Source organism: Phodopus roborovskii, unplaced genomic scaffold (genome assembly GCF_943737965.1).
Source record: "Phodopus roborovskii unplaced genomic scaffold, PHOROB, whole genome shotgun sequence".
NCBI classification, from domain to species: Eukaryota; Metazoa; Chordata; class Mammalia; order Rodentia; family Cricetidae; genus Phodopus; species Phodopus roborovskii.
In genome coordinates this window covers 33,439,737-33,464,038 of record NW_026125281.1, presented here as the reverse complement: position 1 = coordinate 33,464,038, position 24,302 = coordinate 33,439,737, and the positions used below count along the sequence as shown (strand labels likewise).

Sequence of the window (24,302 nt, the reverse complement as noted above, 5' to 3'; positions counted from 1 at the left end):
CATACTGGTTAGCCATGGAAGCCAGACAGTGGTAGTATACATCTTTAATCCCAGGGCTCAGGGTACAAAGGCAGATGGATCTCTCTGAATTCAAGGCCACATAGGGCTTCACGAGATTGAATCAGTCTAAAAGAGTAACAGAGCTCAGGCCTTTAATCCCAGCACTAAAGAGGTATAAAAGATAGGAGCCAGCTGCAGAGAGGCAGCAGTCTAAGGCTGGATGGAGAACTCTTGGAGACAGGATCGGACTTTTCAGTCTGAGATAGAGATAAGAGCTAGTGGCTGAATGCTTTGTTTTTCTGATCTTCACTTAAGTTGAACCCCAGTATCAGTCTCTGGGATTTTAATATTTATGCTATACTCTGTCTCAAAAAAAAAAACAAAAAGAAAAAGGAAGGACTCCAATGTATTCATGTTTGTAATATCTTGTTTATTTGTTTATTTATTGGAGAAGTTACAGTGAAGAGGTCAGAATATAATGCCATGTTAGACACAGAGGAACTCCATTGTAGATAATGACCTAAGCCTGGGTCCACAAAGTGCCCCAGCCAAGTTTAGCTAATAAGCTAAACAGTTTCAAAATTGGCCTTATAAGGCTGGGAGACCCAAAGTTGCAGGATACGGCTGTTACTGACCATATATGACTAAAAAGCTCACAATGGGTGAAACTGTTACTAGCCCTGTCCAATCAACATTCACCCCATGTAAGTGCTCCGTGACTGCCCAATTGGAACAGAGATTAGCTCACTCACCAAGGGCCTTCATGACTTTCTCCTGGGTTGTCATCCCCACTGTGTGGATGATCTACCCTTGTATGCTAGCTGTTTCTGCAAAATAAAGGGTCTTTGTGTTTGCATACTTTTCTTCATCAGTTCTCAGGTCCTGACGATACTAGTATTTCACCCTGATCTTAAACTCACAACCCTATTTTAGCCTCCTGACTGATGGAATCACCCATCTTGTAATCTTCATTTTTTTCATAATATTTTTATTGATTATTTGGAAATTTCACATCATGAACCAGAGCACACTTCCCAGTCCTGCCAGATCTGCCCCCAACACCTGTGGGTCCCTCCCCCAACCCATACAGACCCCCCCAATTAAAGAAAAAAACAAGTCCAATTCGTGTTGCCCATTTAAAGACACATGTTAGTTCAGTAAGTAGGTGTTTGCCTCACATTGAGCTGTAAATTCAATCTCTAGCAGCATAGCAAGCTTAGTAATAGAGTAAATGGTAATATCTACAATCACAGCAACTGGAAGGTAACCACAGAAGATCAGGAGTTCAAGATCATTCTATGCTTCACAGTCAAACTGAGCCCAGTGTGAATAAGACCCTGTGTACAAAACAAACAAACAAACAAACAAACAAAAAACCCCAACTTAAAAAAAATAACTTCAAAAGCTTGAGGTGTTGGAGCAGTTCACATTTAAAGATGTTCAGCAATTCTGAAAGATCTGCAAGATATTAAGTTTCCACCCCTGGACAAAGGGCTGAAATGCCCACTTAAAATACCAAAGCAGACTTGGCCATTATGTTCTCCTTGAATCCCTCAGTCCCTACCTGTTAAATGGAATCACCCTCTACCCTGAACCCTTCTGCCTTTCTCCAGAGGCTCTTCCCTACATAATCCAGATATTTTAGTTCACTGCCACTTCTGTACCTTTGTCTCCAGACTGTAGCACCTGGCTCCTGTTTCCCTTCGTCAACCTCTCTCACAAATGGCCCAGCTCAATCTGGTCGTGTATACTCAGAACTCTCCCAGATGCTCATTTTTGTAACCTCATTTTTGTATTTTTTTTAAATTTTTATACTAAGAGCAATTATCTTCTGAATGTAAATGTGTATCTGTGAAAACAATTTATATTAAATATTAAGACTACTTAATATCATCTAACAATCCAATAATGGCATTGTGACACTATGGTATGCAACACTGGAACTAGCCAAAATAAAAACTTTTTTAGAACTCCATGTTTATTTCTTGTTATTTATGATTAAGTTCTATTTTCTACTATAGTAGATATCTGTGGGTAAAATGCAAATTGGTACCACCTTTTAGAAATCAATTAGCAATATATAGTCTTTAAAAACTTACAAAGTATTTAAAAGGCTTAAGCCCTAGATGGGCAGTGGTGGCACAAACCTTTAATCCCAACTCTCTGGAGGCAGAAACAAAATGATTTCTGTGAGTTGGAGGTAAGCCTGGTCTACAGAGTGAGTTCCAGGGCCAGCTCTAAAGCTACACAGAGAACCCCACCACCACCACCAAAAAAAAAAAAAAAAAAAAAAAAAAAAAACACCCTTGTTTTACACAGTATTAGGTACTTCCTAGGGAGAAGAAAAGAGAAGCAATATACAATAAATTGATTGCTGATCTGGGCACAATTAAGTTGGGGAGATTATAGGAGAACGTGTAAATGACAGATTTCAACACACCATTCCCGACCATAAATGACTTAACAATGACATAACATGGAAGTCATCTTAGGTTAACCGAATACATTTTATTTATATTGGGGTAATACGTAAATTTGATATTTCTAGGCGTTAAAAGGATATGGAAAATGAGAAGTCTACTATTGGGATGAGAAGACTGTGAACAGGTCTGCATGAACTTGGGACCGCTGGAAAAAGTTCACATCTTTTTCGGTGCATCTATCATCAAAAGTGTTTGCTATTTCAAATGCTCCATACACAAAGTGTGTGCTCGGGATAACACTGCTTGCATGCTATTAGTGCAATGATGTGCTTTGTACACTCGACTTGAAACTTTATGAGACCGACCGACCGTCTGACTAGTAGTTAATGAAGTGGCAGCTAATGTGAGATTTTACCTTAGAATTGTGGTTAATTCTCGGAATGCACCTGAGCCACAATTCTGCTCATTCTAAAGCGCTGTGTGTTTTTCAAACTGGCACAGTCCCGGAAGAACATCGGTGCTGAGGCTGCGCACATGGACCAGGGGGCCGGTTAAACGGGCGGTCTGGTCCTCACTCACCCCCAGCCAAGCCAGCGCGTCCGCTTCTTGGGCCGAAACTGCACAACGCACAACGCGCCCAGCGCCGGGGAGGATGCGGGCCACAAGGGGGACGGGGCTCGCCGGGCCTTCCGCTTCCGCCCACGGGTGTCTCATCTATAACTGTCCGGGTCCACCCCCACGGCGCTCACCTGAGGGAGTCCGGCGGGGAATCCACCGCCTAGCGCCAGGCTCCGACCCGCCTTCCAGTCTCTTCTGCGCCTGTGCAACCCGAACGTTCGCGAAAATTCCTGAAGCGGCCCCGGCGGCTTCCGGAAGCCGGCAGCAGCGGCCTGCAGCGTAGTTGTGGCGTTTGGCGCGGTGGTTTCCTTTCAGTCCCGGAGGTCTGGGTTTCACCTGGGGGACGGGATGGCGCTTCTGTGTTACAACCGCGGCTGTGGCCAGCGTTTCGACCCCGAGGCTAACGCGGACGGTAAGGCGGACCCTTCCCACGAGAGCCGCTCCCGGGGCACCCACGTGTCTGCCCCTCCCGCAGCGCGGAGCAGGGCTGCAGGGCCCGACCTCCGTGCCCCCGGAGCCCCTCACACCTCGGCGGGCGTCCCCTGCACCTCCTCAGCCCCGGGGCTTTAACCTGACCCGGTTAGCGCTTCGTCACGGCCCTGACTGCCTGGGCGTGAGAGGTCAAACAGCGGGCGGGTGGGCACTGGGCCATTCTTGCATTGGACTTTGTGTTGCGTGAGGGTACTGGTGGAGAGCGTGTTGTCTCACGTGTTCATTCAGCCCACCTCTCCCGTAACAATCTCTTGCTCGCTAAAGAACTGTACTCGGTTGCGGAAATGACTTTTACCCATCCGTTGCACAGTAGCGACGTTTTCCGTATACTTTTTGCCCGGGGCCTGCGGTTTTAAACCGCGCCAAGCAGCATTAAGTGAGCCCCAGTGGTGCCTCCAAAAAAACCAGTGTGGTCTAGTTAAGAATGAACGGTGGAAGCAAGCACCTTTGCTGGGTGAACTCAGAGGTGCGAGTGAATCTCATTAGTGAGTGGAATAATTCTGCAGGTTACTAGACTATTGTGCAAAGTGACAGCACTTGCCTCAGATTCACCTAGCAGGTGTAAGTACTCTTTTTATATGCAAGGTATCGGACTGTCACTTCGTTATATAACTGAACGCCACTGAAGTGTATCGCACTGCAGACCGGAGTGTGGTGGTAACACAATTCAGCATCGTGAAAGAGTTTAAAAGCAGTACCTTAATTAGAGATCTTTTTTACGTTTGAGGGATTAAAATACTTTTCTTGGTACCCCAGTAAACTGGTGACTTCTTTCGAAACAGAACTGGTGCAGGATTTAAAGAGAAAGATGAAGCCAGTCTGCAAGCTCTTGTTAAACTGCTTGGGTTATGTGCACGTTCTGCTTTAGTACCGACTACACTGATGCCTCGTAGGGCATTGTTTTTATGGTACTAGATTCTGGTTCAAAGTTCAGGAGAGATACCAGCTTGTTACTGGAAGTTAAGTCTGTATGTGGAATGATGTAGTACCTAGAAAATATAAAAAACCAGGCTAGGAAAGGCCCACAAGTAAATAAACACTCATCAGTTTGCAGCTATTAACAGCATCATATACAGCAGGGGAACTCCAGTCAGCAGGTGAGAAAAATTATTTACTTTAACAAAGTGGGAATTGTTTCAGAGTCTATGGATAAATGTCAAGTAAATTTATTGAATGACGTGAATGACTGGCAATTGATAACACTGGATTTAATAAAAGGTTTTTTGGAGTGGGAATAATTTAACATTACAAATTAAGGGGATAATGTTAAAGGCACCAATCTATATATGGTCTTATGCTGTCAAGGAGTACAGAGATGGATGTGTTTTGTAAGAAGTTGTAAATCATTTGCTGGCGGTGGTAGTGCAGGCCTTTAATCCAAACACTTTGGGAGGCCAAGACAGGTGGATCTCTGTGAGTTTTAGGCCAGCATGGTCTACAGATCGAATTCCAGGACAGGCTCCAAAGCTACAGAGAAACCCAGTCTTGAAAAACCAAAAAGAGAGAGAAAGAGAGAGAAATAGCTGTAAGTCTGTTTGCATTCTTTCTTTTCTTAATGCTGGGGTCTAATTTCCATGTTATTGTCTTATTTTGTTTCTTTGTTTAAATAATCTATTCATATTTTTATTTTATGTACATTGGTGTTTCACCTACCAGCATATACGTCTGTGTGAAGGTGTCAGGTCCCTTGGAACTGCAGTTACGGTTGTGAGCTGGGACTTGGGTGCTGGGAATTGAACCAGGATCCCCTGGAAGAATAGCCAGTGCTCTTAACTGCTAAGCCATCTCTCCATGCCCCTGTTTCATCTCTTTTTAAGTTTATTTTTGTTTGTTTTGTTTTGCCTTGTATACAAAAATCAGACTTTTCCAGATGATAGGACATTTTAGTGTGTGATCAAGTACGTGTTAAAAAGAAGTGTAAACCGTCACCTGCATGTGTTACTTACTCTACAGTAGACAGCCTTACAAGCAGCACAGCAGCTAGGAGTGGCAGCTGAAAATTTTAGCTAAACCTAGCTGTGAAAAAAGCTCTCAAAATTAAGTGGCTAATCTGTTGTAGCTTTTCATCATTAAAAAGAATTTCTGCAAACTAGTAAACCTGATAAATGTTAGAGAGGCAATTGTCCATCTAATTGTCCTTTCCTCTTGACAGAAGTGATTTTTCACGTTTCATTCATGCTGGTTACATGGTGAAGATCCAGCTGTCCTGATGTCCTGCCTAGCTGTGTGTATACATTATATACTTTATGGCAGTGGTTGTACATTAAATTAAATGATCTGGTATTCCCCTTTCAACTTCATGTCTTTGCATATACATTCCCATACCCACTTCCTTATTCTAACTCTGCTGTATGGAACTAGGAGCCTTTCCTAACCTGCAGGTTTTCTTTTTATTCCATTCCTTTAGCTAGTATTTTATACACATAACCAGCACTTCCTAAGGAGGTAATATTAGTAGAGTGTAGAGAGGTTTCAAGGTAACACTAGAAATCATATTGTAGGGAATTAAAAATTAAACTTGGAAAGCTGAGTAAAGTAGGAAAATTACAGAGTAATTTGTTTTTCTCTAACCTCATGGTACTGTATTTTCAGATAATAAATGTTGTTCTTTTGCTGTAGCTAATGCCTATAAAACACAAACAGGAGACTCAGTGCCCACGTGGAGTTTATTGAGAGAGGGGAGAGAAAGTGGGGTAGCTGGTAGCCAACCGAAATCAGGAGGGGGGGGAGGGAGAGCAGAGAGGAAAAGCAAGGGGGTGGTAAGAGAAGGGGGCCAGAGAGAGAGGGGTGCCCTTGCTTTATAAGGGGGGCTTGCACATGTGTAATTGAGTCCTCTGGCAGCCAGGTGAAGCCTGAAGTATCAATGACATGGCCATGAGTGCCATGCCCATCATCAGGGGCAGGGGGTCAGCAGGCTGCTGATTCCCAACAATAAGTGTATCTGTTACCTGATTGTTTTAAACAAAATACTTCACATTGCCAGTGATAATAGACATATTTTGTAAAGAGTTACACAAGTTAAAATTTTTTTTCTGTAATACGGAGAAAGACTGGAAATACAAAATGATCAATGGTTATGAAATGGACTATAGAACTCAACTCTGGTTTCTCTGGTTTGTATCTAGGAATCATTTGTTTAGAATGCTAACAAAGCAATAGCAGTTACTCAAAATGCTGTCCTTTTTTTTTTTTTTTTTTTTTTTTCAAAAATATCATTTTAAAGACTCTCTTGAACAGTTTTGATGGATTGGCTTATAAGTGTGGAAGTTTGATATTTGTCTAAAAAGATAATTGAGATATGGCCAAAAAGAAGATGGGAAGGAGTGCTGTGAAATTCTGTGCTCTCAACATGACATGACTGATGAACTTACAATAGCTGTGCTTGCCTGAACAAGACTGCACAATACAACACCATCTAGTTCAGATATTACAGCACAGAGTAGGAAGGATGTCTGTGACTTCCCCCACACTAAGCTGAGAAGCTGTTGGTAGTTGATGGCTGCTGGGCAAGGGGAGGGGGACTTTTCTTCCTGGGTGTGGCTAGCTAGAGAGATGCATAAGCATGTATTAGGCATTGGTAGTTGGACTCAGTGGACTTGAAGTTGTGGGGAAAGGAGATGGGTTGGTGAGTGTAGGTGGGGGTAAAAGGGAGGCAGGTGGTCGTGACTAAGATACTTTGTATACCTGTGTGATTTTTTTTAGAGAATAAAAAGAAATATTGCCAGAATCATTAGGACTTAACCTTTAGTAGTAAGCAAATTTTACTACAAAGATGGAGGAATATAAAGCAATGGTTCTCAACCTGTGGATCAGGACCCCTTTAGGGGTCAAATGGCCCTTTCACAGGAGTTACCTAATACCATTGGGAAACAGATATTTACAGTATGATTCATTAACAGTACCAAATTACAGTTATGAAGTAAAAATGAAATAGTTTTATGATTGGGGGATCACCATGAGGAACTGTATTAAAGGGTCACAGAATTAGGAAGTTTGAGAACCACTGCTGTAGATTATTCCTGAATGTTTTCTTGAACAGTTTGTATTACTTTTTTCCATGTAGCATATGCTTGGAGATTTAACTGCTTTTAATACAAGGAATTAATAAAGTGTTAAGAGTAATTTACCTGCATTTGGAAAAAGGATCAAACCCTAACAACCTGAAAGAGTGATTCTTAAACTTCTAATAATAAACAGCTGTTGTTTTCTTTTTCTGTTTTTGACCAGATGCTTGCACATACCACCCAGGTGTACCGGTATTTCACGATGCCTTGAAGGTAGGAACAAGATACTTTTCAGCATAATAAACTTAAAGATATATTTTTTTTTTCCTCCTTTGGCTTGTCTGTTTTTCTTAATGACCATTTTTTGGGGTGCTTTAAGCATATTCTTTAAAGACAGACAATAGTAGACAGTGGTATTTTTTAGTTATAAAGTTATTTTATTTAAATCCTAACCCAGTTTCCCAATTATGTATTTCCTGCCTAAGCTTGAAGTTAAATAAAAGCAGTCATATTGTATATGTCATGATTCAAGGAGATAAGTACAAAACAGTTTTAGGAGTTTGTTTGTCTTTATTTTATAGGGTTGGTCTTGCTGTAGGAGAAGAACAACTGATTTTTCTGACTTCTTAAGCATTGTAGTAAGTACTACTTTATTTCTTTATTATTTTTCTTAAGGTACAGCCTCCTAGAATCTGCAGATGGAGCAGTCAGATTGCACCATACTTTGCAAAGGGCCCTCTCATGGCCTCTATAAAATCTTTTGTTTGCTTTGGAGAATAAGATTTTATTATGTTAACTATTCATTTGTCATTTTATGTTTTGATTTTAGTAGTTCTAAAAAGAAGCAGTAAGTTATGGGCAGGCAGTGATAAAGAACATTTTCAATTAGAGGCAGTAAGTAAATTTTATCAAAACATCAGTGAGATAGCTCATTGTTATATGTGGCACCAAGAAAGGAAGTTACTTCTATATTATAGACAAGAAAAATACATTTTAAAAGATTATTTGAGTTAAGTTCATATTTCAGTTTAATAGGAAAGTTGAAGCTTAGATTGAAACCTTTTTGTTTATGTTTTGTTTTACAGCAGGGCCTCACAAAGTCCAAGTATAGCCAAGGATGACTTGAACTCTTGACCTTCCAGCCTCCAAATACAGATAGCATGCCAGACTTAGTGGTATTGGAGGTCAAACCCAGGGCTTTGTATGTGCTAGATAATCACTCTACCAACTCAGACTGTAGGCTAAGAGCTTTTTAAATAAAGAGGTGTAGCATGTATACATAATTTGAAAGGGCTTTTTAAAAAAAAAAACACCCAAAATACAAATATGCATACATAAAATCAGTGAAAGCATGACTGTCCTGTTACGTCTTCTAACAGGGCTGTACAAAAGGAAGGCATAACAGTGAGAAGCCACCTGAGCCAGTCAAGCCTGAAGTCAAGACCACAGAGAAGAAGGAGCTATCTGAGTTAAAACCCAAATTTCAGGAGCACATCATTCAAGCCCCTAAACCAGTAGAAGCAATAAAAAGGCCAAGGTATACTCTGTACAGCTGCTTATATTTGTAACACTATGATAATGGCATTTGCTGGCATATTTCCTTTTAACGTATATAAAGGCATTTACAGTGGCCACTGTGTGTGGTTTTTCCTTTGGTAATAACCCGTTAATGTTTGAGGGCATATAGAGTTGGTAAGCTGTACTTCTTTTCTGGTGTATCTTTCTCATGTGGATTGGTGGAATTCAGTAAAAGAATTGTCCTTTTATACAAATAGTTTGAATTGAAGAGCCAACAGAGGCATAACCACTTTACTTTTCAGGTTGAAGATGGGTTGATTACTCTCATTAGTACTTACAGAGTTTATTTACTTGGGATACCTGCCTGTCAGAATACTTTAAAAATGGTTTTGGTTTGGTTTGAAGTAGAACTAGATTGTTTGTAATCACCTTCTGTTTAAACAAGACTATATTTTGAAACACGTTAGTGGATTAACTCATGTAATACAAGATCCTAAAACTGCACTTAAATAGTGATTGTTTCAAAACTTGAACTACAGAATGTAAACACAGGATTTCTGCTCCAGCTTTGTCTCCCAGATGAGTTCTTTGTAAATAGAAGCCTGAGAAACCATGAAAAACAATTGAAGCTTTTTCACACTATAAATTTACAGTGTTCCCAACTTTTTCTTCATTATACTTAAATAAAATTGTAGACTATTACATATTATAGCACAAGATAATCCCAACTTTTACCCCGAGATTGATAGCTGAGGAAACCAGCATTGGCTGACTCAGACCCTCTGAACGTGGGTCTCAGTTAGGAGGCCTGGGCAGTCTAAGGGACCCCCTGATAGTGGAACCAGGATGTATCCCTGGTGCACGAAAGGACATTGGGAGCACATTCCCCATGGAGGGATACTCCCTTAGACTAGAGGCAGGAGGGAGGGCCTAGACCCTATTCCAAATGACTTGACATATTTTGATGATCCCTCCTGGAAGGTATCACCCTTCCCGTGGAGTGGGGGGGGGGCATGGGAGGGAAAGGGAACTGAGATCAATATGTAAAATAAGAAAAATAAAATATATGTGTGTATATACATACATACGTACATACACGCACGCACATATTTATAACGAATCCTAACTTTTGATGTTTGCTAGCTCATTAATAGAGGTATAGATTGTAGTTAAATATCAAAATGCTTTTATTCTACCTGCGTTAATTCAGTCTTAAGAGCTGTCAGACACAAGCCTAGGCAGTTCAAAAAATACATACTAGTAAAACACAAGAATTTTGTCATAGTATAGTTTATCCTTAAATCTATTAAATCTCAGTAGACCTCATAAAAAACAGTAATAGTATGAGGTAATACCATTTATTTAAATGATAGACTACAGATTTATAAATTTTACTTGAAGCTATAAGACAAATGTATTTATTATTAAAGTCTGCATATGTCATCTCTGCACATAAAGTTAATTGACTAATACAAATAAGTATGCTTTCACTTAGTGCTTTAGGAGTTGTGCTATGAATTTTGCTTGTGGATGAACTGAACAGAATTATACAGTCCTTTCCACAGAGTTTATATTCCTAGACTTTACTCACTTCCTATAGCTCCACTGTGTAGTTATTTTTTATGCTAGCAGTGGCTTGATCTTTGAAACTTAATTTCTTAATAGGAAAACCATTTTATTAAAAGTTACAATGTTGGTAGATTGTGACATTGTTCGTAAAATACTTTTATTAGGAATAACTTGATATAAAAAATTAAATATTTCATATGGACGATTTTTAAGGTTATCAATTTTTTTAAGTACAATGAAATACCTTGGTCTACTGATGATAATATGACTTCAAAATTCTCCAGCCCAGATGAACCAATGACAAACTTGGAATTAAAAATATCTGCTTCCCTAAAACAAGCACTTGATAAACTTAAACTGTCATCAGGGAATGAAGAAGATAAGAAAGGTAAGACGGTGTTTTTTGTTTTGTTTTACAATATTCTTCTGTATAAGAAGCCATTCAAAAGAGATACTGGTAGTGCACTGAGTATGTGAAAATATAGCACATTGTAGGAAGAGCTTCCTTTATTCCTCAATGCTAATAATACCATGAAAGATCATTCAATTCATTGATTATGTCTGTATGAAAACTTATCACCCCTTATTTTATCAATTGAATTTCTTAAATAACAAATTTTTGTGCATCATATAAAATACATTTTATTATCCATTTGACCTCTGCCTAATACCAAGAGATAAAAATATCTTCCATGATTTCTGCTACCTAAGATTTTATAAAATTGGATAAGCACAGCATTGTAGAATAAAAGAAAACACATTTGGGGGCATGTAGGTGAAACCTAGGTATAGGGCTTTTTGTTTGTTTTGTTTTGAGGCAAGACTTGTTTAGTAGTTTGTCTTGGATGTTGCTGTGTGGTCTAGGATGTCTTAGAACTCATAATCATCTTGCCTCAGCATTCCAAGTGCTGGGATGTATACATCGATTGAGCTGTGGGTTTCTTTATTTCTCTCTCTTTTTTTTCCCCCTCAAATCAGGTTTATTTAATAGAAAGATTATTTTTTAAGACTAATGCAACAGTGGGGTTCTATTTTAATATTATAGTTTTAGCTTTTATTATTCTTGTTTAAAAAGAACATCATTATGAAACCTTTTGTTACCTTTTTTTTTTTCCATTGCAGAAGAAGACAGTGATGAAATTAAGATTGGGACTTCTTGTAAAAATGGAGGGTGTGCAAAGGTATACATTATAAAACTTTGGACTTATGGAGTACAGTTTTAATATTGAAGCATAGGACTCTGACACACTCTAAAGTTAGCAAATAGTTGGGGGCTAGTTACATGTTGGGCACTTCATTGCAGACTAAGAGGAACATCTGGTAGAATTGTTGGAACAAATTTAATTTGATTAAAATTTACTCTAAGCACTTGGTATGTGTGCTCTACATTGTTTCAGGGGATGGAGATAACATTATCCAACAAAAACCTCTGTGCCTAAGGAGCACATTCTGATGTGAGCAGGTGAAAAGAATAGGCTATTGAATAATTCAGGCAGACCAGAAGTAAATCAAATGATTGGGTCAACCACAGTGGTTTTAATCAGGTGCATGGGCAGTAATCTGAAAGCAAGTAGGCAAAGATGGTGAAAGGTCTAAACCAGGATGAGGGTTTGAGTTATTTCAAACTATGATGGTAACCCTTTACCTTTTGGGAAAGTGTTTTGTTATGTTGGTTGAGGCAATTCTCCTTCTACCCCAGCCTAGTGTCAAATTTCATTTGTGTCCCTCAGTTGAGTTCAGGATTACAGTTGTGTACCATGATGACAATTTAGGGAGACATAAAGAGAGATGTCTGTCACAAGTGGAAATGGAGAAAGAGAAACCAGCTTGGATAATTGTAGAAGACCAGGCAGTGTCATTCTGGAGAGTAGGTTGCTAAGAATTGACTAAATGTGGGGTATGGTTAAACATCATGAGATCTTTTTCTGTCTGCTCTATACCCTCTCATACTTTTTCCTCTGTAACACTTTTTATTTACCTTACGTGGTTCCTTCAGTTACCAGCTACTTTCTCTGTTGTGGTGAGGGTTATGATAATGTGGTTTTCTTTGTCTTGTTGTGTGTTGAATACTTGGAACAGTGCCTGGCACATAGGTGATACGTGTACAGTTAATGGTGTAGTTTGAGTAATTGTGCCTTCAAGAATCTGGGTAATTGGTGGACTTAGGGTCACAGCCTATGCCCCAAGAAGCCAAGTTCAGCCACCCATTAATTTAAACAGATACATTAATCTGAGAAAAACAGAAAGGGCTTTTTATTCATGTGATCAAATTGGGAAGAAGGACAAAGATCCCGCAGCACCCACTTTGTGTATGTGGCTTAAATAGAGGGCTAGGGGTTATCGTGGTTAAATAAGGATCAGGATAAACAAATAGGCCGAATAGATGTTTATTCAGGGAGAAATAACTTACAACCTAGACAGATGAACACCAGGAAATTCAACCTGATGCTCTCCTGTCCGAGTCATACCAGCAAGGGAGCTTTTCCCGGCTCTCTCTCTGACCTCCTTCCACAGGTCACTTCCGCCCATGGCTCCACCCCCCAATGGGCGTGGTCAGTCCACAGAAGGACTATCTCACTACAAGGGGTATGCATAATTAAGTAGTCCTACTCAAGGTCTGGTCCCACCCACCATAAGTTCATCATTGTCTGACCTTTCCGTTTGACTTTTCTCCTGACATATTCCTAGTGGCAATTTGTTTTTTGGAGTCCATTGTTTGAGTAGTTAAAATAAGGAACACAAGTATTTCAGTCAAGTAATTAAGAGTGCTGGCTTCTGTTCCATTGGACCCAGAGTTGTTTGTAACATCCATATGGCAGTTCAGAACTCTAGGTCAGGGGGATCCATTGCCCTCTTTGACTCCCTGGCCACAAGGCACACACTTAGTACCAGACATGATCAAGCAAAACACCATACTCGTAAAACAATGAAATAACAATAAAAATGCTGTCTTGGTCCCTGCCAGAGCAGTTAGAATACAGTTGAGAGTGAAGGCGGAGTCTCAGCAGGTTTGTTTTCTTTCTCTAAAGTTTGAGCTTCCCTTGCTTACTAAAGTGGAAGGGAAGTGGAAGTGTAAGTTCATATGTATAAGGTGTAAGTAGTAAGTGAAAGGGTAATTTTTTAAATTTAAATTTTACAGCTTTTTAAAATCTTTTCATTATATATATTTTGGTAATACTCTTCATACTCCCAAGCCTTTTCAGGTAGATCCTGCCTACCCACCTAACTCCATGTTCTTTCTCTACCTCTCTCAATAAGTAAATAAATCACCAAAGCATAACAAAAAATGCACACATACAAAAGCTGGAATCTGGCTTGTGTTGGACAGCTCCTGAGCATGAGGCCTGTCCTGGGTGGAGCATGGTTGATTTTTTTTTTTTTTTTTTTTTTTTTTTTTTTTTTCCCCTTACTCAGCAGGTACCAGTTGTGATTGTTCTTGGTTCGGTGTGCCCACTTCACTTCTGTTTTGGAATTTTCTGTTTTCTGTTTTTTTTTCAAGTTTTGTACATGCTGTCAGTCTGTTGATGTGTACATTAGTTTTGTTATATCTGGAAATGCTGTTTGCTTGGAGTCATCAACTACCTCTGGCTTATACAATCTTTCTACCTCTTCCTCATACGTTCCTGAGCCTTGAATGGGGAGGGTTTTTATACAAACATCTCGTTTACAGCTGAGTGCTCCAAGGTTTCCCACTGTCTGCCCGCTGTCAAATTTCTCTGTGTTAATTACTACCAACTACAAGAAGCATCTCTGAAGGACTTGAGTGATATGGGACCTATAGAAGAGCAATGTCTTTCCCCCCTATGCTCAGTCAACAGAGTAGTAGTAGGCTTTCCCCCAGAGCCCATAGTCTTATCTACCTCAAGTTCTTAGCCTCAATAAGTTTCAGGTGTGGATTCCACCTTGTGGAATAGGGCTTGAGTCCAATCAGAAGGTGGGCAGTTTGTTATGCCCCTAACATTTGTGCTACTATTGCACCAATCTTGCAGGCAGTTTGTGCTAGAAGATACAGGGTTCATAGTTGGATGCTTTTGGTAAGAGAATGAGAAAGGCAATACAGGTGGTAGCGGAAACTCAACTTAATAAAAGTCTAAAAATAGGGAGAGGAAGATATACCTAGTAAAACTGATCACAGTAATAACAAAACCATGGGAATGTCATAATACTCTTTCCTTATATAGGTTGAAATTAAGAGAATACCAAATGTAAGTGCCTTTAGTGATGAGAAATTAAATTTTAGATTTAGAAATATTCAATCTATTTCATTGAAATAGTGACATTTGTTAGAACTTACACAAATACAAGTTTAAACTTGAAGGCTTTCATAATGAAGGTGGCAATATTGAGCATATCTTTATATTAAGTTTTTTGTTTTTCATTTTACATAACAACCACAGTTCCTGCTCCCCTTACCCCCTACTTCCTCCAAGGCGCCCTGCATCTACTCAGAAAGGATAAGGCCTCCCATGGGGAGTCAACAAAACCTGGCACTGTTCTGTTGAGGCAGGACCAAGACCCTTCCCCCTGCACAGAGGCTGAGCAAGGCATCCCACCATTTGGAATGGGACCCCAAAAAGCCACCAGGCAGGGATAGATCCTGTTCCCATTACCACAGGTCCGACAAACAGACCAGGCTACCGACCTGTGGAGGGCCTAGTTTGGTCCCCCAGCTGTCAATACAGAGTCAGTGAGTTCCCACAAGTTTGGATTCACTGTCTCTGAGTTTCCCCATCAGGCTGTTGACCCCCCTTGCTCACATAATCTCTCCTCCCTCTCTTCAACTGGACTCTTAGAGGTTGGTCTGTTGCTTGGCTCTGGCTGTCTGTATCTGATCTTAAAAACTACTCTGCACACATTTTCTATCCAAAGGTTTATTTTTTATCTACTGACATGTATTTTTGCTCTTGTCTTCTTTCACTTATGTTAGCTTTGTTTTAGGGAATATAGCCACTATCTTGCCGTTTTGGTGCTTTGTAAATGTCCTTGTTGAAGGTGTGCTACAATTAGTGATTTTTTTCCTTCCTGCTCTCTCTCTCTCTCTCTCTCTCTCTCTCTCTCTCTCTCTCTCTCTCTCTCTATTAACACCACTTTAGTGTATAACTTTTGTGACTAGAAATGGAATTGTATGTATGTGTGTTCAGTTTTAGCAGATGTACGTAGTTTTCAAAGGTTGTCTATTCTATATACTTGTCAGTATTTGTGAGTTGGAGCCACATGTCTGCACATTGGCACATGTCAGATCAGTGTTTCAGCAATACTGGTAGAGCATACAATTTTCTCACTTAGTATTTACTTGACTTCAGTGTGTCAGAGTTGAATACCCTTTTGTATGCCTGCTAACCAGTTCTTTTCCTCTCTGGCTAAATGTCCTTAATATCTCATCTGTCTCTTTTATCATCTTTTCCCCAACAATCTTGTAGGAATGATTTATCTTTTAGTTAAAAGTTCTTTGTCAGAGATATTTTGTTTTGCGTCCACTGAACTGATGATGTCTTTGATAAACGAACTACTTTCATGAAATGAAGTCTTTCTGATTTTTCCTTTATTGCCAGTGCTCTGCTTTATGTAGAAATACTTCTGAGCTGTAGTCATTTTCTCATGCAGAGGTAGTTAAATATGTGGGACGCTGAGTATGGTTGAAATGTGAGGTGTTTCTTAATCAAAGGACATGTGAGGACAATCACTAGTTCTTGAATGAGGTTGAACTGATGAGTGTTTTCTTTGAGTTTGACAAGATTTTATGATAACTTTAGAGGTAGAGAGGACAGATGTACTGACCCAGATTTGGAGGACTGAGTACATTTGCTGCCATTGAATAAGATAAAGGAGACATTTAGGTGGCAGCAATGGTAAGTTCAGATTCTAACATCCTGGAACTTTTGTACTAAGGTGGTAAACACCTAGTACTTTGTTTGTACTTACAGAAAAGAAACAGAAAATTTTGATCTTCTATACTTTAGTTAATAAGAATACAAAATTAGAAAATACAGTACTAGCTGCATCCATGTTTTATTAACATAACTTTTTGTGAATTCATCTGTAGAGCCTTCATGTACAGCAGCAGTGGGGCCCGGATCTCCAGACAAACCATGGATGTATATATAGGTCTGCAGCTCATTTTACCATTTGTAGGGATAAGATGTCACCATTCTACTGAAACTTCCAGAATTGCTTATTATATTTCCCATATTAATTGATAATGCCCACACAGAGTATACTTAACTATTTTGTGCATAGGATAAGCCCCTTGATTCCAACATGTTTCTGTAAATTTAAATACTTCATTCAATATAGTTCATTGTAACCTCATGCCTAAAAGGCTGATAGCATCTTGTGTAGTAAGTTGCCTACCTTCTGTTTGCTTTCTTTACAGGGATCTACAGTTTAATCATGTCCAAAGAGGGTCATTCTCCATTCCTTGATGAATTTGCCAGTGTTCTTGTAGCTGTTGTTATTTAAGTATTTTCTGAAGGCCTTTTGAGTAGCCGGTACTACACATAGGTATAAGATACAAGTGTGAGATGAACGGCTAATTTTTTCTATCTATCTTTGTTTTTTAGACATACCAGGGTCTACAGAGTCTAGACGAAGTCTGTGTATATCATTCTGGAGTGCCTATTTTCCATGAGGGGTAACTTACACATTCCTAATTAAAATATTTATAGTAGAGATTTAAAATATTAAACCTTTATGCCTTTAAACATTGCCATGCAGTTTTTGAGAAAGTTACCTACATTATCATTTAATCCTTATAATAATCTAAGAAAAGGACAAGGACAGTTGCCTTCATTAAACACAGGAGAAAAATACAGTTTTTAAATTATCGTTGTGATTCTTCAGTGGGCTCTTATTTGGAAATTTTAATTTAATCTGCAGCAAGGTCTTACTGGATGGATATGTGGACTGCCTCTGTCTCAGGGTACTCAGGCCTTAGCCTCCTGTAGAACACTTATAGGCATGTCCTTCCATGTGTCCTGAATTATTTTTCTTAAAGGACTCTGATTCATTTTTAGGATATTAGAATTTTTGGTCATAGGACACTAAAACACCATTACCCAAGAAAGCCCTTGCTTTTCCATAACTCTAATTTTTGAGTTTGTCTCTATATAGTGATACAATTAATATGTAGTGTTCAGCTATTTCCACATGCTCCAGATGCCTGGAGGTCTGTAATTTTTAGTTAGCTGTGCAGGGAATTTCTCCACTTAGTAGTAGCAGTTTTCCCTTCTGTGAGATTGGCTGCCATATGGAAACACTAGTTTCTACTTTGTTTCATAGTCTTTAACGGGTTGTTGAAGTGTTAATATTTGAGTATTTGGTCATGCCACTTTTTGCTAGCTTCATGGAGAATTAGGGTTTACATTATCAGTGAAAAACTGGACTTGGAATTTGTGATTGTTTTATATAATTACTCAAAAGCTAAGTTAATGCAATAAATGCTTTTTAAATTACTAGTTTCCCTAGTATGTATCCATTTTAACTGTTCACTAGCAAATACTTGTAAAATATTTAAAGTTGGAGTTTTTATTTCTTAACTGTATTTGTTACAATAATAATACTGATTTTAATTCATTGGTTAATTTAAAGGATGAAATATTGGAGCTGTTGTAGAAGAAAAACCTCAGATTTTAATACATTCTTAGCCCAAGAGGGCTGTACAAAGGGGAAACATGTGTGGACTAAAAAAGATGCAGTAAGTAACCTTACAAAATCACTTGCTGACCTGCTGCATTCTTCTAAGTCATTTCTAAAAGATCTGAGATTAGAATGTGTTTATGTTACAAAAAATAGCTTTTTTATACGGTACCTGAAGCATTGGCGTATGTACAAAGTAGTTACTCTGATTCTCCCAAGGTTGCCTATGGACAAAATAACCCTTGTGTGTACTGATGTATGTATGTATGTATGTATATGTTTTCAGAAATACTTTAAACCTGCGAATATTGAAAGATCTTTGTCTTAATTAAAATCAGTTTCACAGAGCTGGAGATTTGGCTCCACAGGGAAGAGCACTTGTTCTTGCAAAACACCAAGATTTGATCCCATCACTCACAAGAGTCACCATTTCCTTAGGCACAATACATGCATGTGGTGTGCAGACATACAGAAAAGTAGAAAATATATTTTTAAAATGGAGTTCCACAGCCTTTTCCTAATTTTAAAATTATTTCATAAAATGCACTTCCTGTTAATTTAATGTTACTAAACCAATATGTTGGCCCCAGTTCTGTTTGGCCACAGAGTCAGTGAGCCATGCATATAGTCCCTAGTCCCTCCTCCATCCAGTGTCCAGAGTGTTGACTCTAAAGTGCAATTACTTAAAAAAGAATTGCAGAACATAAGTTCTGATTTCCTGGGTTTATTTCCAAAACATCTTAGGGCTATGAACATAATTCCCTTAAGCTCTTTAAGGTAAAAAGAAGAAAACCAGTTAGTTGCTTCGTAAGGGTTTGAATGCTAGGTCTTATTATTTTAATAGCATAATCTTTTATGCTATGGTGACATGATAACCTTTTAGGAACCATTCTGGTTCATAGAAAACTTCGACCTTTTAACTTACAACTGAGCTTTTCGGGCTAGAGGCGTGTTCACTCTTTGGTGTCTCACTCAGTGTTGTTGGCTTCGGGTCGTAGATTTCTGACCATAAAACTTGCAGAAATGTTTGATAGCAGAAAGTGAAATATCCTGTGCATTTTCTGATATCAAAACCTTAAATAGTTTTAAAAAATAAATTATGCTTTACTTTTTGTTTCAAAGTTTTAAGAGTGTATTCCTGATGAAGTGTAACTATTTTCTTTTTTTTTTTTAAATACAAATGTTTAGTTTCGTGAACTTTCTGACTAAATTATTCTTTTTAGAAAACTCACAATCTGTTCATTTATTTTGGAAAATTGGCTGAAACCGTAGTGTAGCACTAGAAAATAATGGTCATTTCCATAATAGCAATCAAAAGATGGTTTCTGTCAGTTGTGACATTTTCTGTGTGCTAATACGAAAGGACAAAATAATTTAATATAATCATGGGAATAGTTATTGATTGACAGTGTGTGTGCATGGGTGTGATGGTTCCATGTTTGGTGTCTTCCTCTATTAATACCTTTATGAAATATGGGTTCTTTCTGAGCCTAGAGCTGTGGGATCTTGTGTTCATCCTTCTAGCACTAGTATTACAGAATCATGCTACCAGATATGAACTTTTTCTATGTGGATGCTGATGTTCCAAACTCAGTCCCTCATTTTTTGGAAAGCATTCTTAGTACCAGCTGAGCTATGTCCCCAGCCCTATCACCACCCGAAACTCTTAATTTATACAAATAAACTCAAGGTTCTCATGCTTTCAAGTACTTGTGTTGTCTTATTTATCTTACCAACCAAATTTCTTTCTTATTTCTGTCTTCAAAGAATGATCTATGACAGTACTTAGTGGACTATAGGCTATGAGTGGAATAAAGTTTAGAATGGCTTGTGAAATTATCTCCAAAGTAGACAGTAACAGTTTAGCACTAAAGGAGAAAAACCAAATTGGAAAAATGAGGGTGTTTTCACACCATAAACTGTTAATATATTTTGTATCACAGTTTTTTGTTTAAACCTCTTGGTGTTGGTGCAATCTGTAGACATTGTTGCCCTGAGGCATCAAGTACTTAGTTGTGCATTGGTAAAATTTTCTTTATTAGCCATATGAGTTCTTTTGAGAAAGTTGGTGATGAAGATGTGGTGATTTTTAAGATTACAAAGAGTTTGTTATATTATAGGGGAAAAAAGTTGTTCCATGTAGACATGACTGGCATCAGACTGGGGGTGAAGTTACCATCTCAGTGTATGCTAAAAATTCACTGCCGGAGCTCAGCCAAGTAGAAGCAAATAGTACACTGGTGAGTATATTAATGGACTGATGAAAATTATCTTACATGCATTATTTGTTAATACTTTCTTAAGGTTCTTCAACCTGAGCAGAAAGTTACTCACTTTCACAGAAATAGTATTTTAAGTGAAAATCACAGTGTAGTAGAGTTTGTTCTGGAGTTTTCTAAAAAATACAATACCTTAGAAGAATCATAAAATATATGTGTGTATTCCAGTTAATTTTCTATTCTCTTAATGATTTTCTTAAAGGAAGCTGAGGGGATGTCTCTTTTGACATTCTGTCATGGCTTAAGTAATGACAGTCTTGTCTTTATAATTTGTACTTGGTTTCACAAACCTTGAGTATGAATTTGATCAGTTATCACTCTTGACTGAATGTGGTTCAGTGTTTTACTCACTGCATGCTTAGTGTATATTAAGGCCTTGTTTTCAATATCTAACACCAAAATAATAGCAATTTATGTATTTCAGTTAAATGTTCACATTGTATTTGAAGGAGAGAAAGAATTTCATCAAAATGTGAAACTATGGGGTGTAAGTATTACAAATTCACCTAATATTTTTCCTGATGATTGAAAACATTTTAAAAATGAATACTTGTGGAAGTTCATGAATATAACCCTAACATGTTTATCTATCAAGATACTTATCTGGCATAAAAATGGCCTCAGATTTGATTTTAACATTAGAATAAGCAAAATGTGTTTTTCTGTGACCAATAAAAGCACCAGCTTAACTCTTACTCTTGATGTGTTGTAGGTGATTGATGTTAAACGGAGTTATGTAACCATGACTGCAACAAAGATTGAGATCACAATGAGAAAGGCGGAACCCATGCAGTGGGCAAGTCTTGAACTGCCCACAGCCAAAAAGCAGGAGAAAGAAAAAGAAGATATTGCAGATTGATTAGAAGAGAAGCAGAAAGCTCTTGTTTGTTTTAGAATTCTTAATATGTGTGGTGAAGTAGTAGCTTGCTGCTGTAATCTTTTTGTTGTTTTCAATCTTCCACTTTAGGGTTATCATGAGGTTCAAAGCCAAAGTCTGTTTTTTTTTTTTTTTTTTTTTTTTTTTGTGCCTCTATCTTCCTTTTGACTTCTATAATATGATTATTCAAGTGTCCTCACTAGTAGAAACATAGTTGTTACCCCACGTATGGAGGGAGGAAAAGAACTCATGAGCGTATTTGTAGTATTTGTTAGTATAAATTATTGTAAGCAGAGATATAAAAGTGGTTTTTTTTTTTTTTTTTTTTTTTTTTTTTTTGTCTTGATATCACTATTACCCTTAAATGGGAAAGCAGGGTGTAACATAAACAATTTAATTGGCCTTTCCATGAACTTCTGTTACTGTAATTCTTGAAAATCTTTAAGGAAAAAATTTCCCTTTGTTTCCCCTATGAGGTAGTTACTTCTTATAGTAGTAACCCTGAAGCACTGTAGTCACCGTCTGTGTGTACTGCTAACATGATTCATTTGCAATTAATTTCAGAAAGTTACATCAATACCTGTAGTATTTGTAACCAGTATAATTTAAAACTATAGGAAATATATCTAAGAAGTATCGATTTGGTTAAAAGAGTAAGCAATAATGTTTTTTAAAAAGTCTCATTTTTTTTTTTAACTATTTAAAGGGTTTTTTTGTGGTGTTTTGACTAAATTTTATCTGATTTATAGTATAAACCCTCTTAGGGATTATAACTATATCCTAGGTGGAAACTGTCTATAAATTGTGACTGTGTAGCTTTGTTGAAATCTATTAAGATATGTATGGGGCTTGAATGTGGAATGCCGTGGAGGTTTGTTTTGAGCTTTTGTGGCTCTGTTTTGAAAGCAGTGGAACCTTTAGGATATTGGGCCTGCTTGAGCATTAAGGATTCTACACCCCTGCTGGCTGGCCTCCAGTCAGGGCATGTGAACCACCTCTGTCCCAGCTCTCAGTGCTGCCTCTGCAGCCATTGTAAACTGTGAGCCAAAATAAACCTTTCCTCCCTTGAGTTGTTTCTGTCATGTGCTTTGGTCACGGCGACGACAAAGTATACACTGCAGAAAAAGTAGGACAGCTGTGTGTTACATGTTAATGTAGTTGCTTAATTCTTTGGACTTATTTTAAGGGTTTCATGAAGAGATTGACAAGTTTACTAATATGACATTGGTTATATATTATATTTAATTTGCATTAATTGTATATGACATAGAACTTCTTGTTATACCAATTACAGACATTATGCATAGGTTACTTTTTGAGGCACAGCTCAAAGGGAAACTAGTTATATATGAAGGTTAGAACTCTAGCAGGACTTAGTAAATTGGTGCCTTAAACTTGTATAGGTCAAAATGGAAGTTAAAGGTATTTAAAACTCTTTAGTAGTAATGGAATTCTTACAAAGAAAGTTTGAGTATAGTAAAAATATTATTTTAGCTGGAGAGACGGTTCCCTTAAGAGCGCGGCTGTTGGGTTTGATTCTATGCACCCACATGACAACTTATATTAAAGGAACTCCATTTTACTTATAGGTCCCTCTTCTGGGCACCAGGCAAGTATGCAGTGCCGTTAGATACAGCAGGCAACCTTGTATGTGTCAATGGTATTAGCAGATAACTATTAAAGATACTGTCTGACCCAAATCTAGCCTTCAAGCTTTAATGAGGCAAGAACTTTAAACCTTTGGAAATTAATTTTTTAAAAAACTTGGGATCCAAATAGTCTCTCTAAATTTCTAGTTAAACACAAGTTCATTTAGAAAAGAGATCTTGTTTTCTGCCTGAGGAAAGAGGTTGATACAGTTTGGTTCAAAATAATTATAACTGTATAACTTCTTTATTGAGGCTGTTTTCTTTTCCCTTGAATAGTAGTTTTATCTGTTGGAACAGTACTATTGAAGCAAGTGAAGTTTTCTAACCTTGGTTGCACAGCACTATTTTTATTTTTTCATACTGTTGTGCAGTGGTTACATTTGTGATCATTTAATTGCTATTTTCTTTCAGAACCTCTGTATGTCACTCAGATAAAAGTTAAGTGAAATTTACCTTAAACTCTTTGTAAAGCAAAAGAGTTTTCTTAAGGAAGAATGCTTTACTCTGTTAATTTATTAAGAAAAGCTAATGAAATGCTTGTTAGCTCTAAGAAGTTATTTCTGTTAGATAAATGCCTTTCTTTTATTATGGCATCAAAGCAGCCAAACCTAGATATCATTTTATACATGTAATTCACTTTAGCATGGGAAACTTAAGTGCTATTTTTCATGCCTAGCTTTTGCTTGCACAAAGGAGCTAATATCCTAAGTTGGCCTGTCTTTTCTAACCTCTTATTTTGAAATAACTTTAGGTTGGCAGAATTACACAACTAGTACAGCAGAAATCTTTATAGTAGTATATCATCTCCCCATTTTAAAATTTTACATGATAGACAGTTTACAAAACTAAGACATTAACCTTGGTATAATTTAAAATAGGATGTTTTAATTTTAACCTTTTTAGTGGAAACTTTAAAGGGCAGTTCTTGAAACCTGTCATATAACTTAAGCTATTAGTGTAAACAATTAAAACATGAATTGAAATCAGATGTTTATAGGTTGACTGTGTATATTTAGAAGACTGTATAGCCAGTGCATTGATGGAGCTTTGTCATTTGCTTGTGATGCTAGGGATCTTTGCCTTTACTATACATAGAACTTGTTTGATTCTCACCTTATCAGTTCATCAGAATGAAGAGAGCATTAAAACATTCTTGCAGATATTGTGAGTCTGTGAATTACTGCTTCTACCCCTCTTGTTAAAATGATTACTCTGGGGGCTGGAGAAATAATGATGCT

At 37.9% G+C, this 24,302-nt stretch overlaps 1 protein-coding gene across 1 annotated transcript; it reads left to right on the top strand.

Moving 5' to 3' along the window:
- Nucleotides 1–3,359: 3,359 nt before the first annotated feature.
- Nucleotides 3,360–21,718, top strand: Chordc1 (cysteine and histidine rich domain containing 1). The gene is made up of 11 exons (XM_051198707.1): nucleotides 3,360–3,453; nucleotides 7,761–7,810; nucleotides 8,119–8,175; nucleotides 8,917–9,074; nucleotides 10,909–11,012; nucleotides 11,747–11,805; nucleotides 17,185–17,255; nucleotides 18,212–18,317; nucleotides 20,380–20,499; nucleotides 20,963–21,025; nucleotides 21,251–21,718. The coding sequence occupies exons 1-11, from the start codon at nucleotides 3,390–3,392 to the stop codon at nucleotides 21,395–21,397; spliced, it is 999 nt and encodes a 332-aa protein (XP_051054664.1). The 5' UTR covers nucleotides 3,360–3,389; the 3' UTR covers nucleotides 21,398–21,718.
- The last annotated feature ends 2,584 nt before the right edge of the window (nucleotides 21,719–24,302 follow it).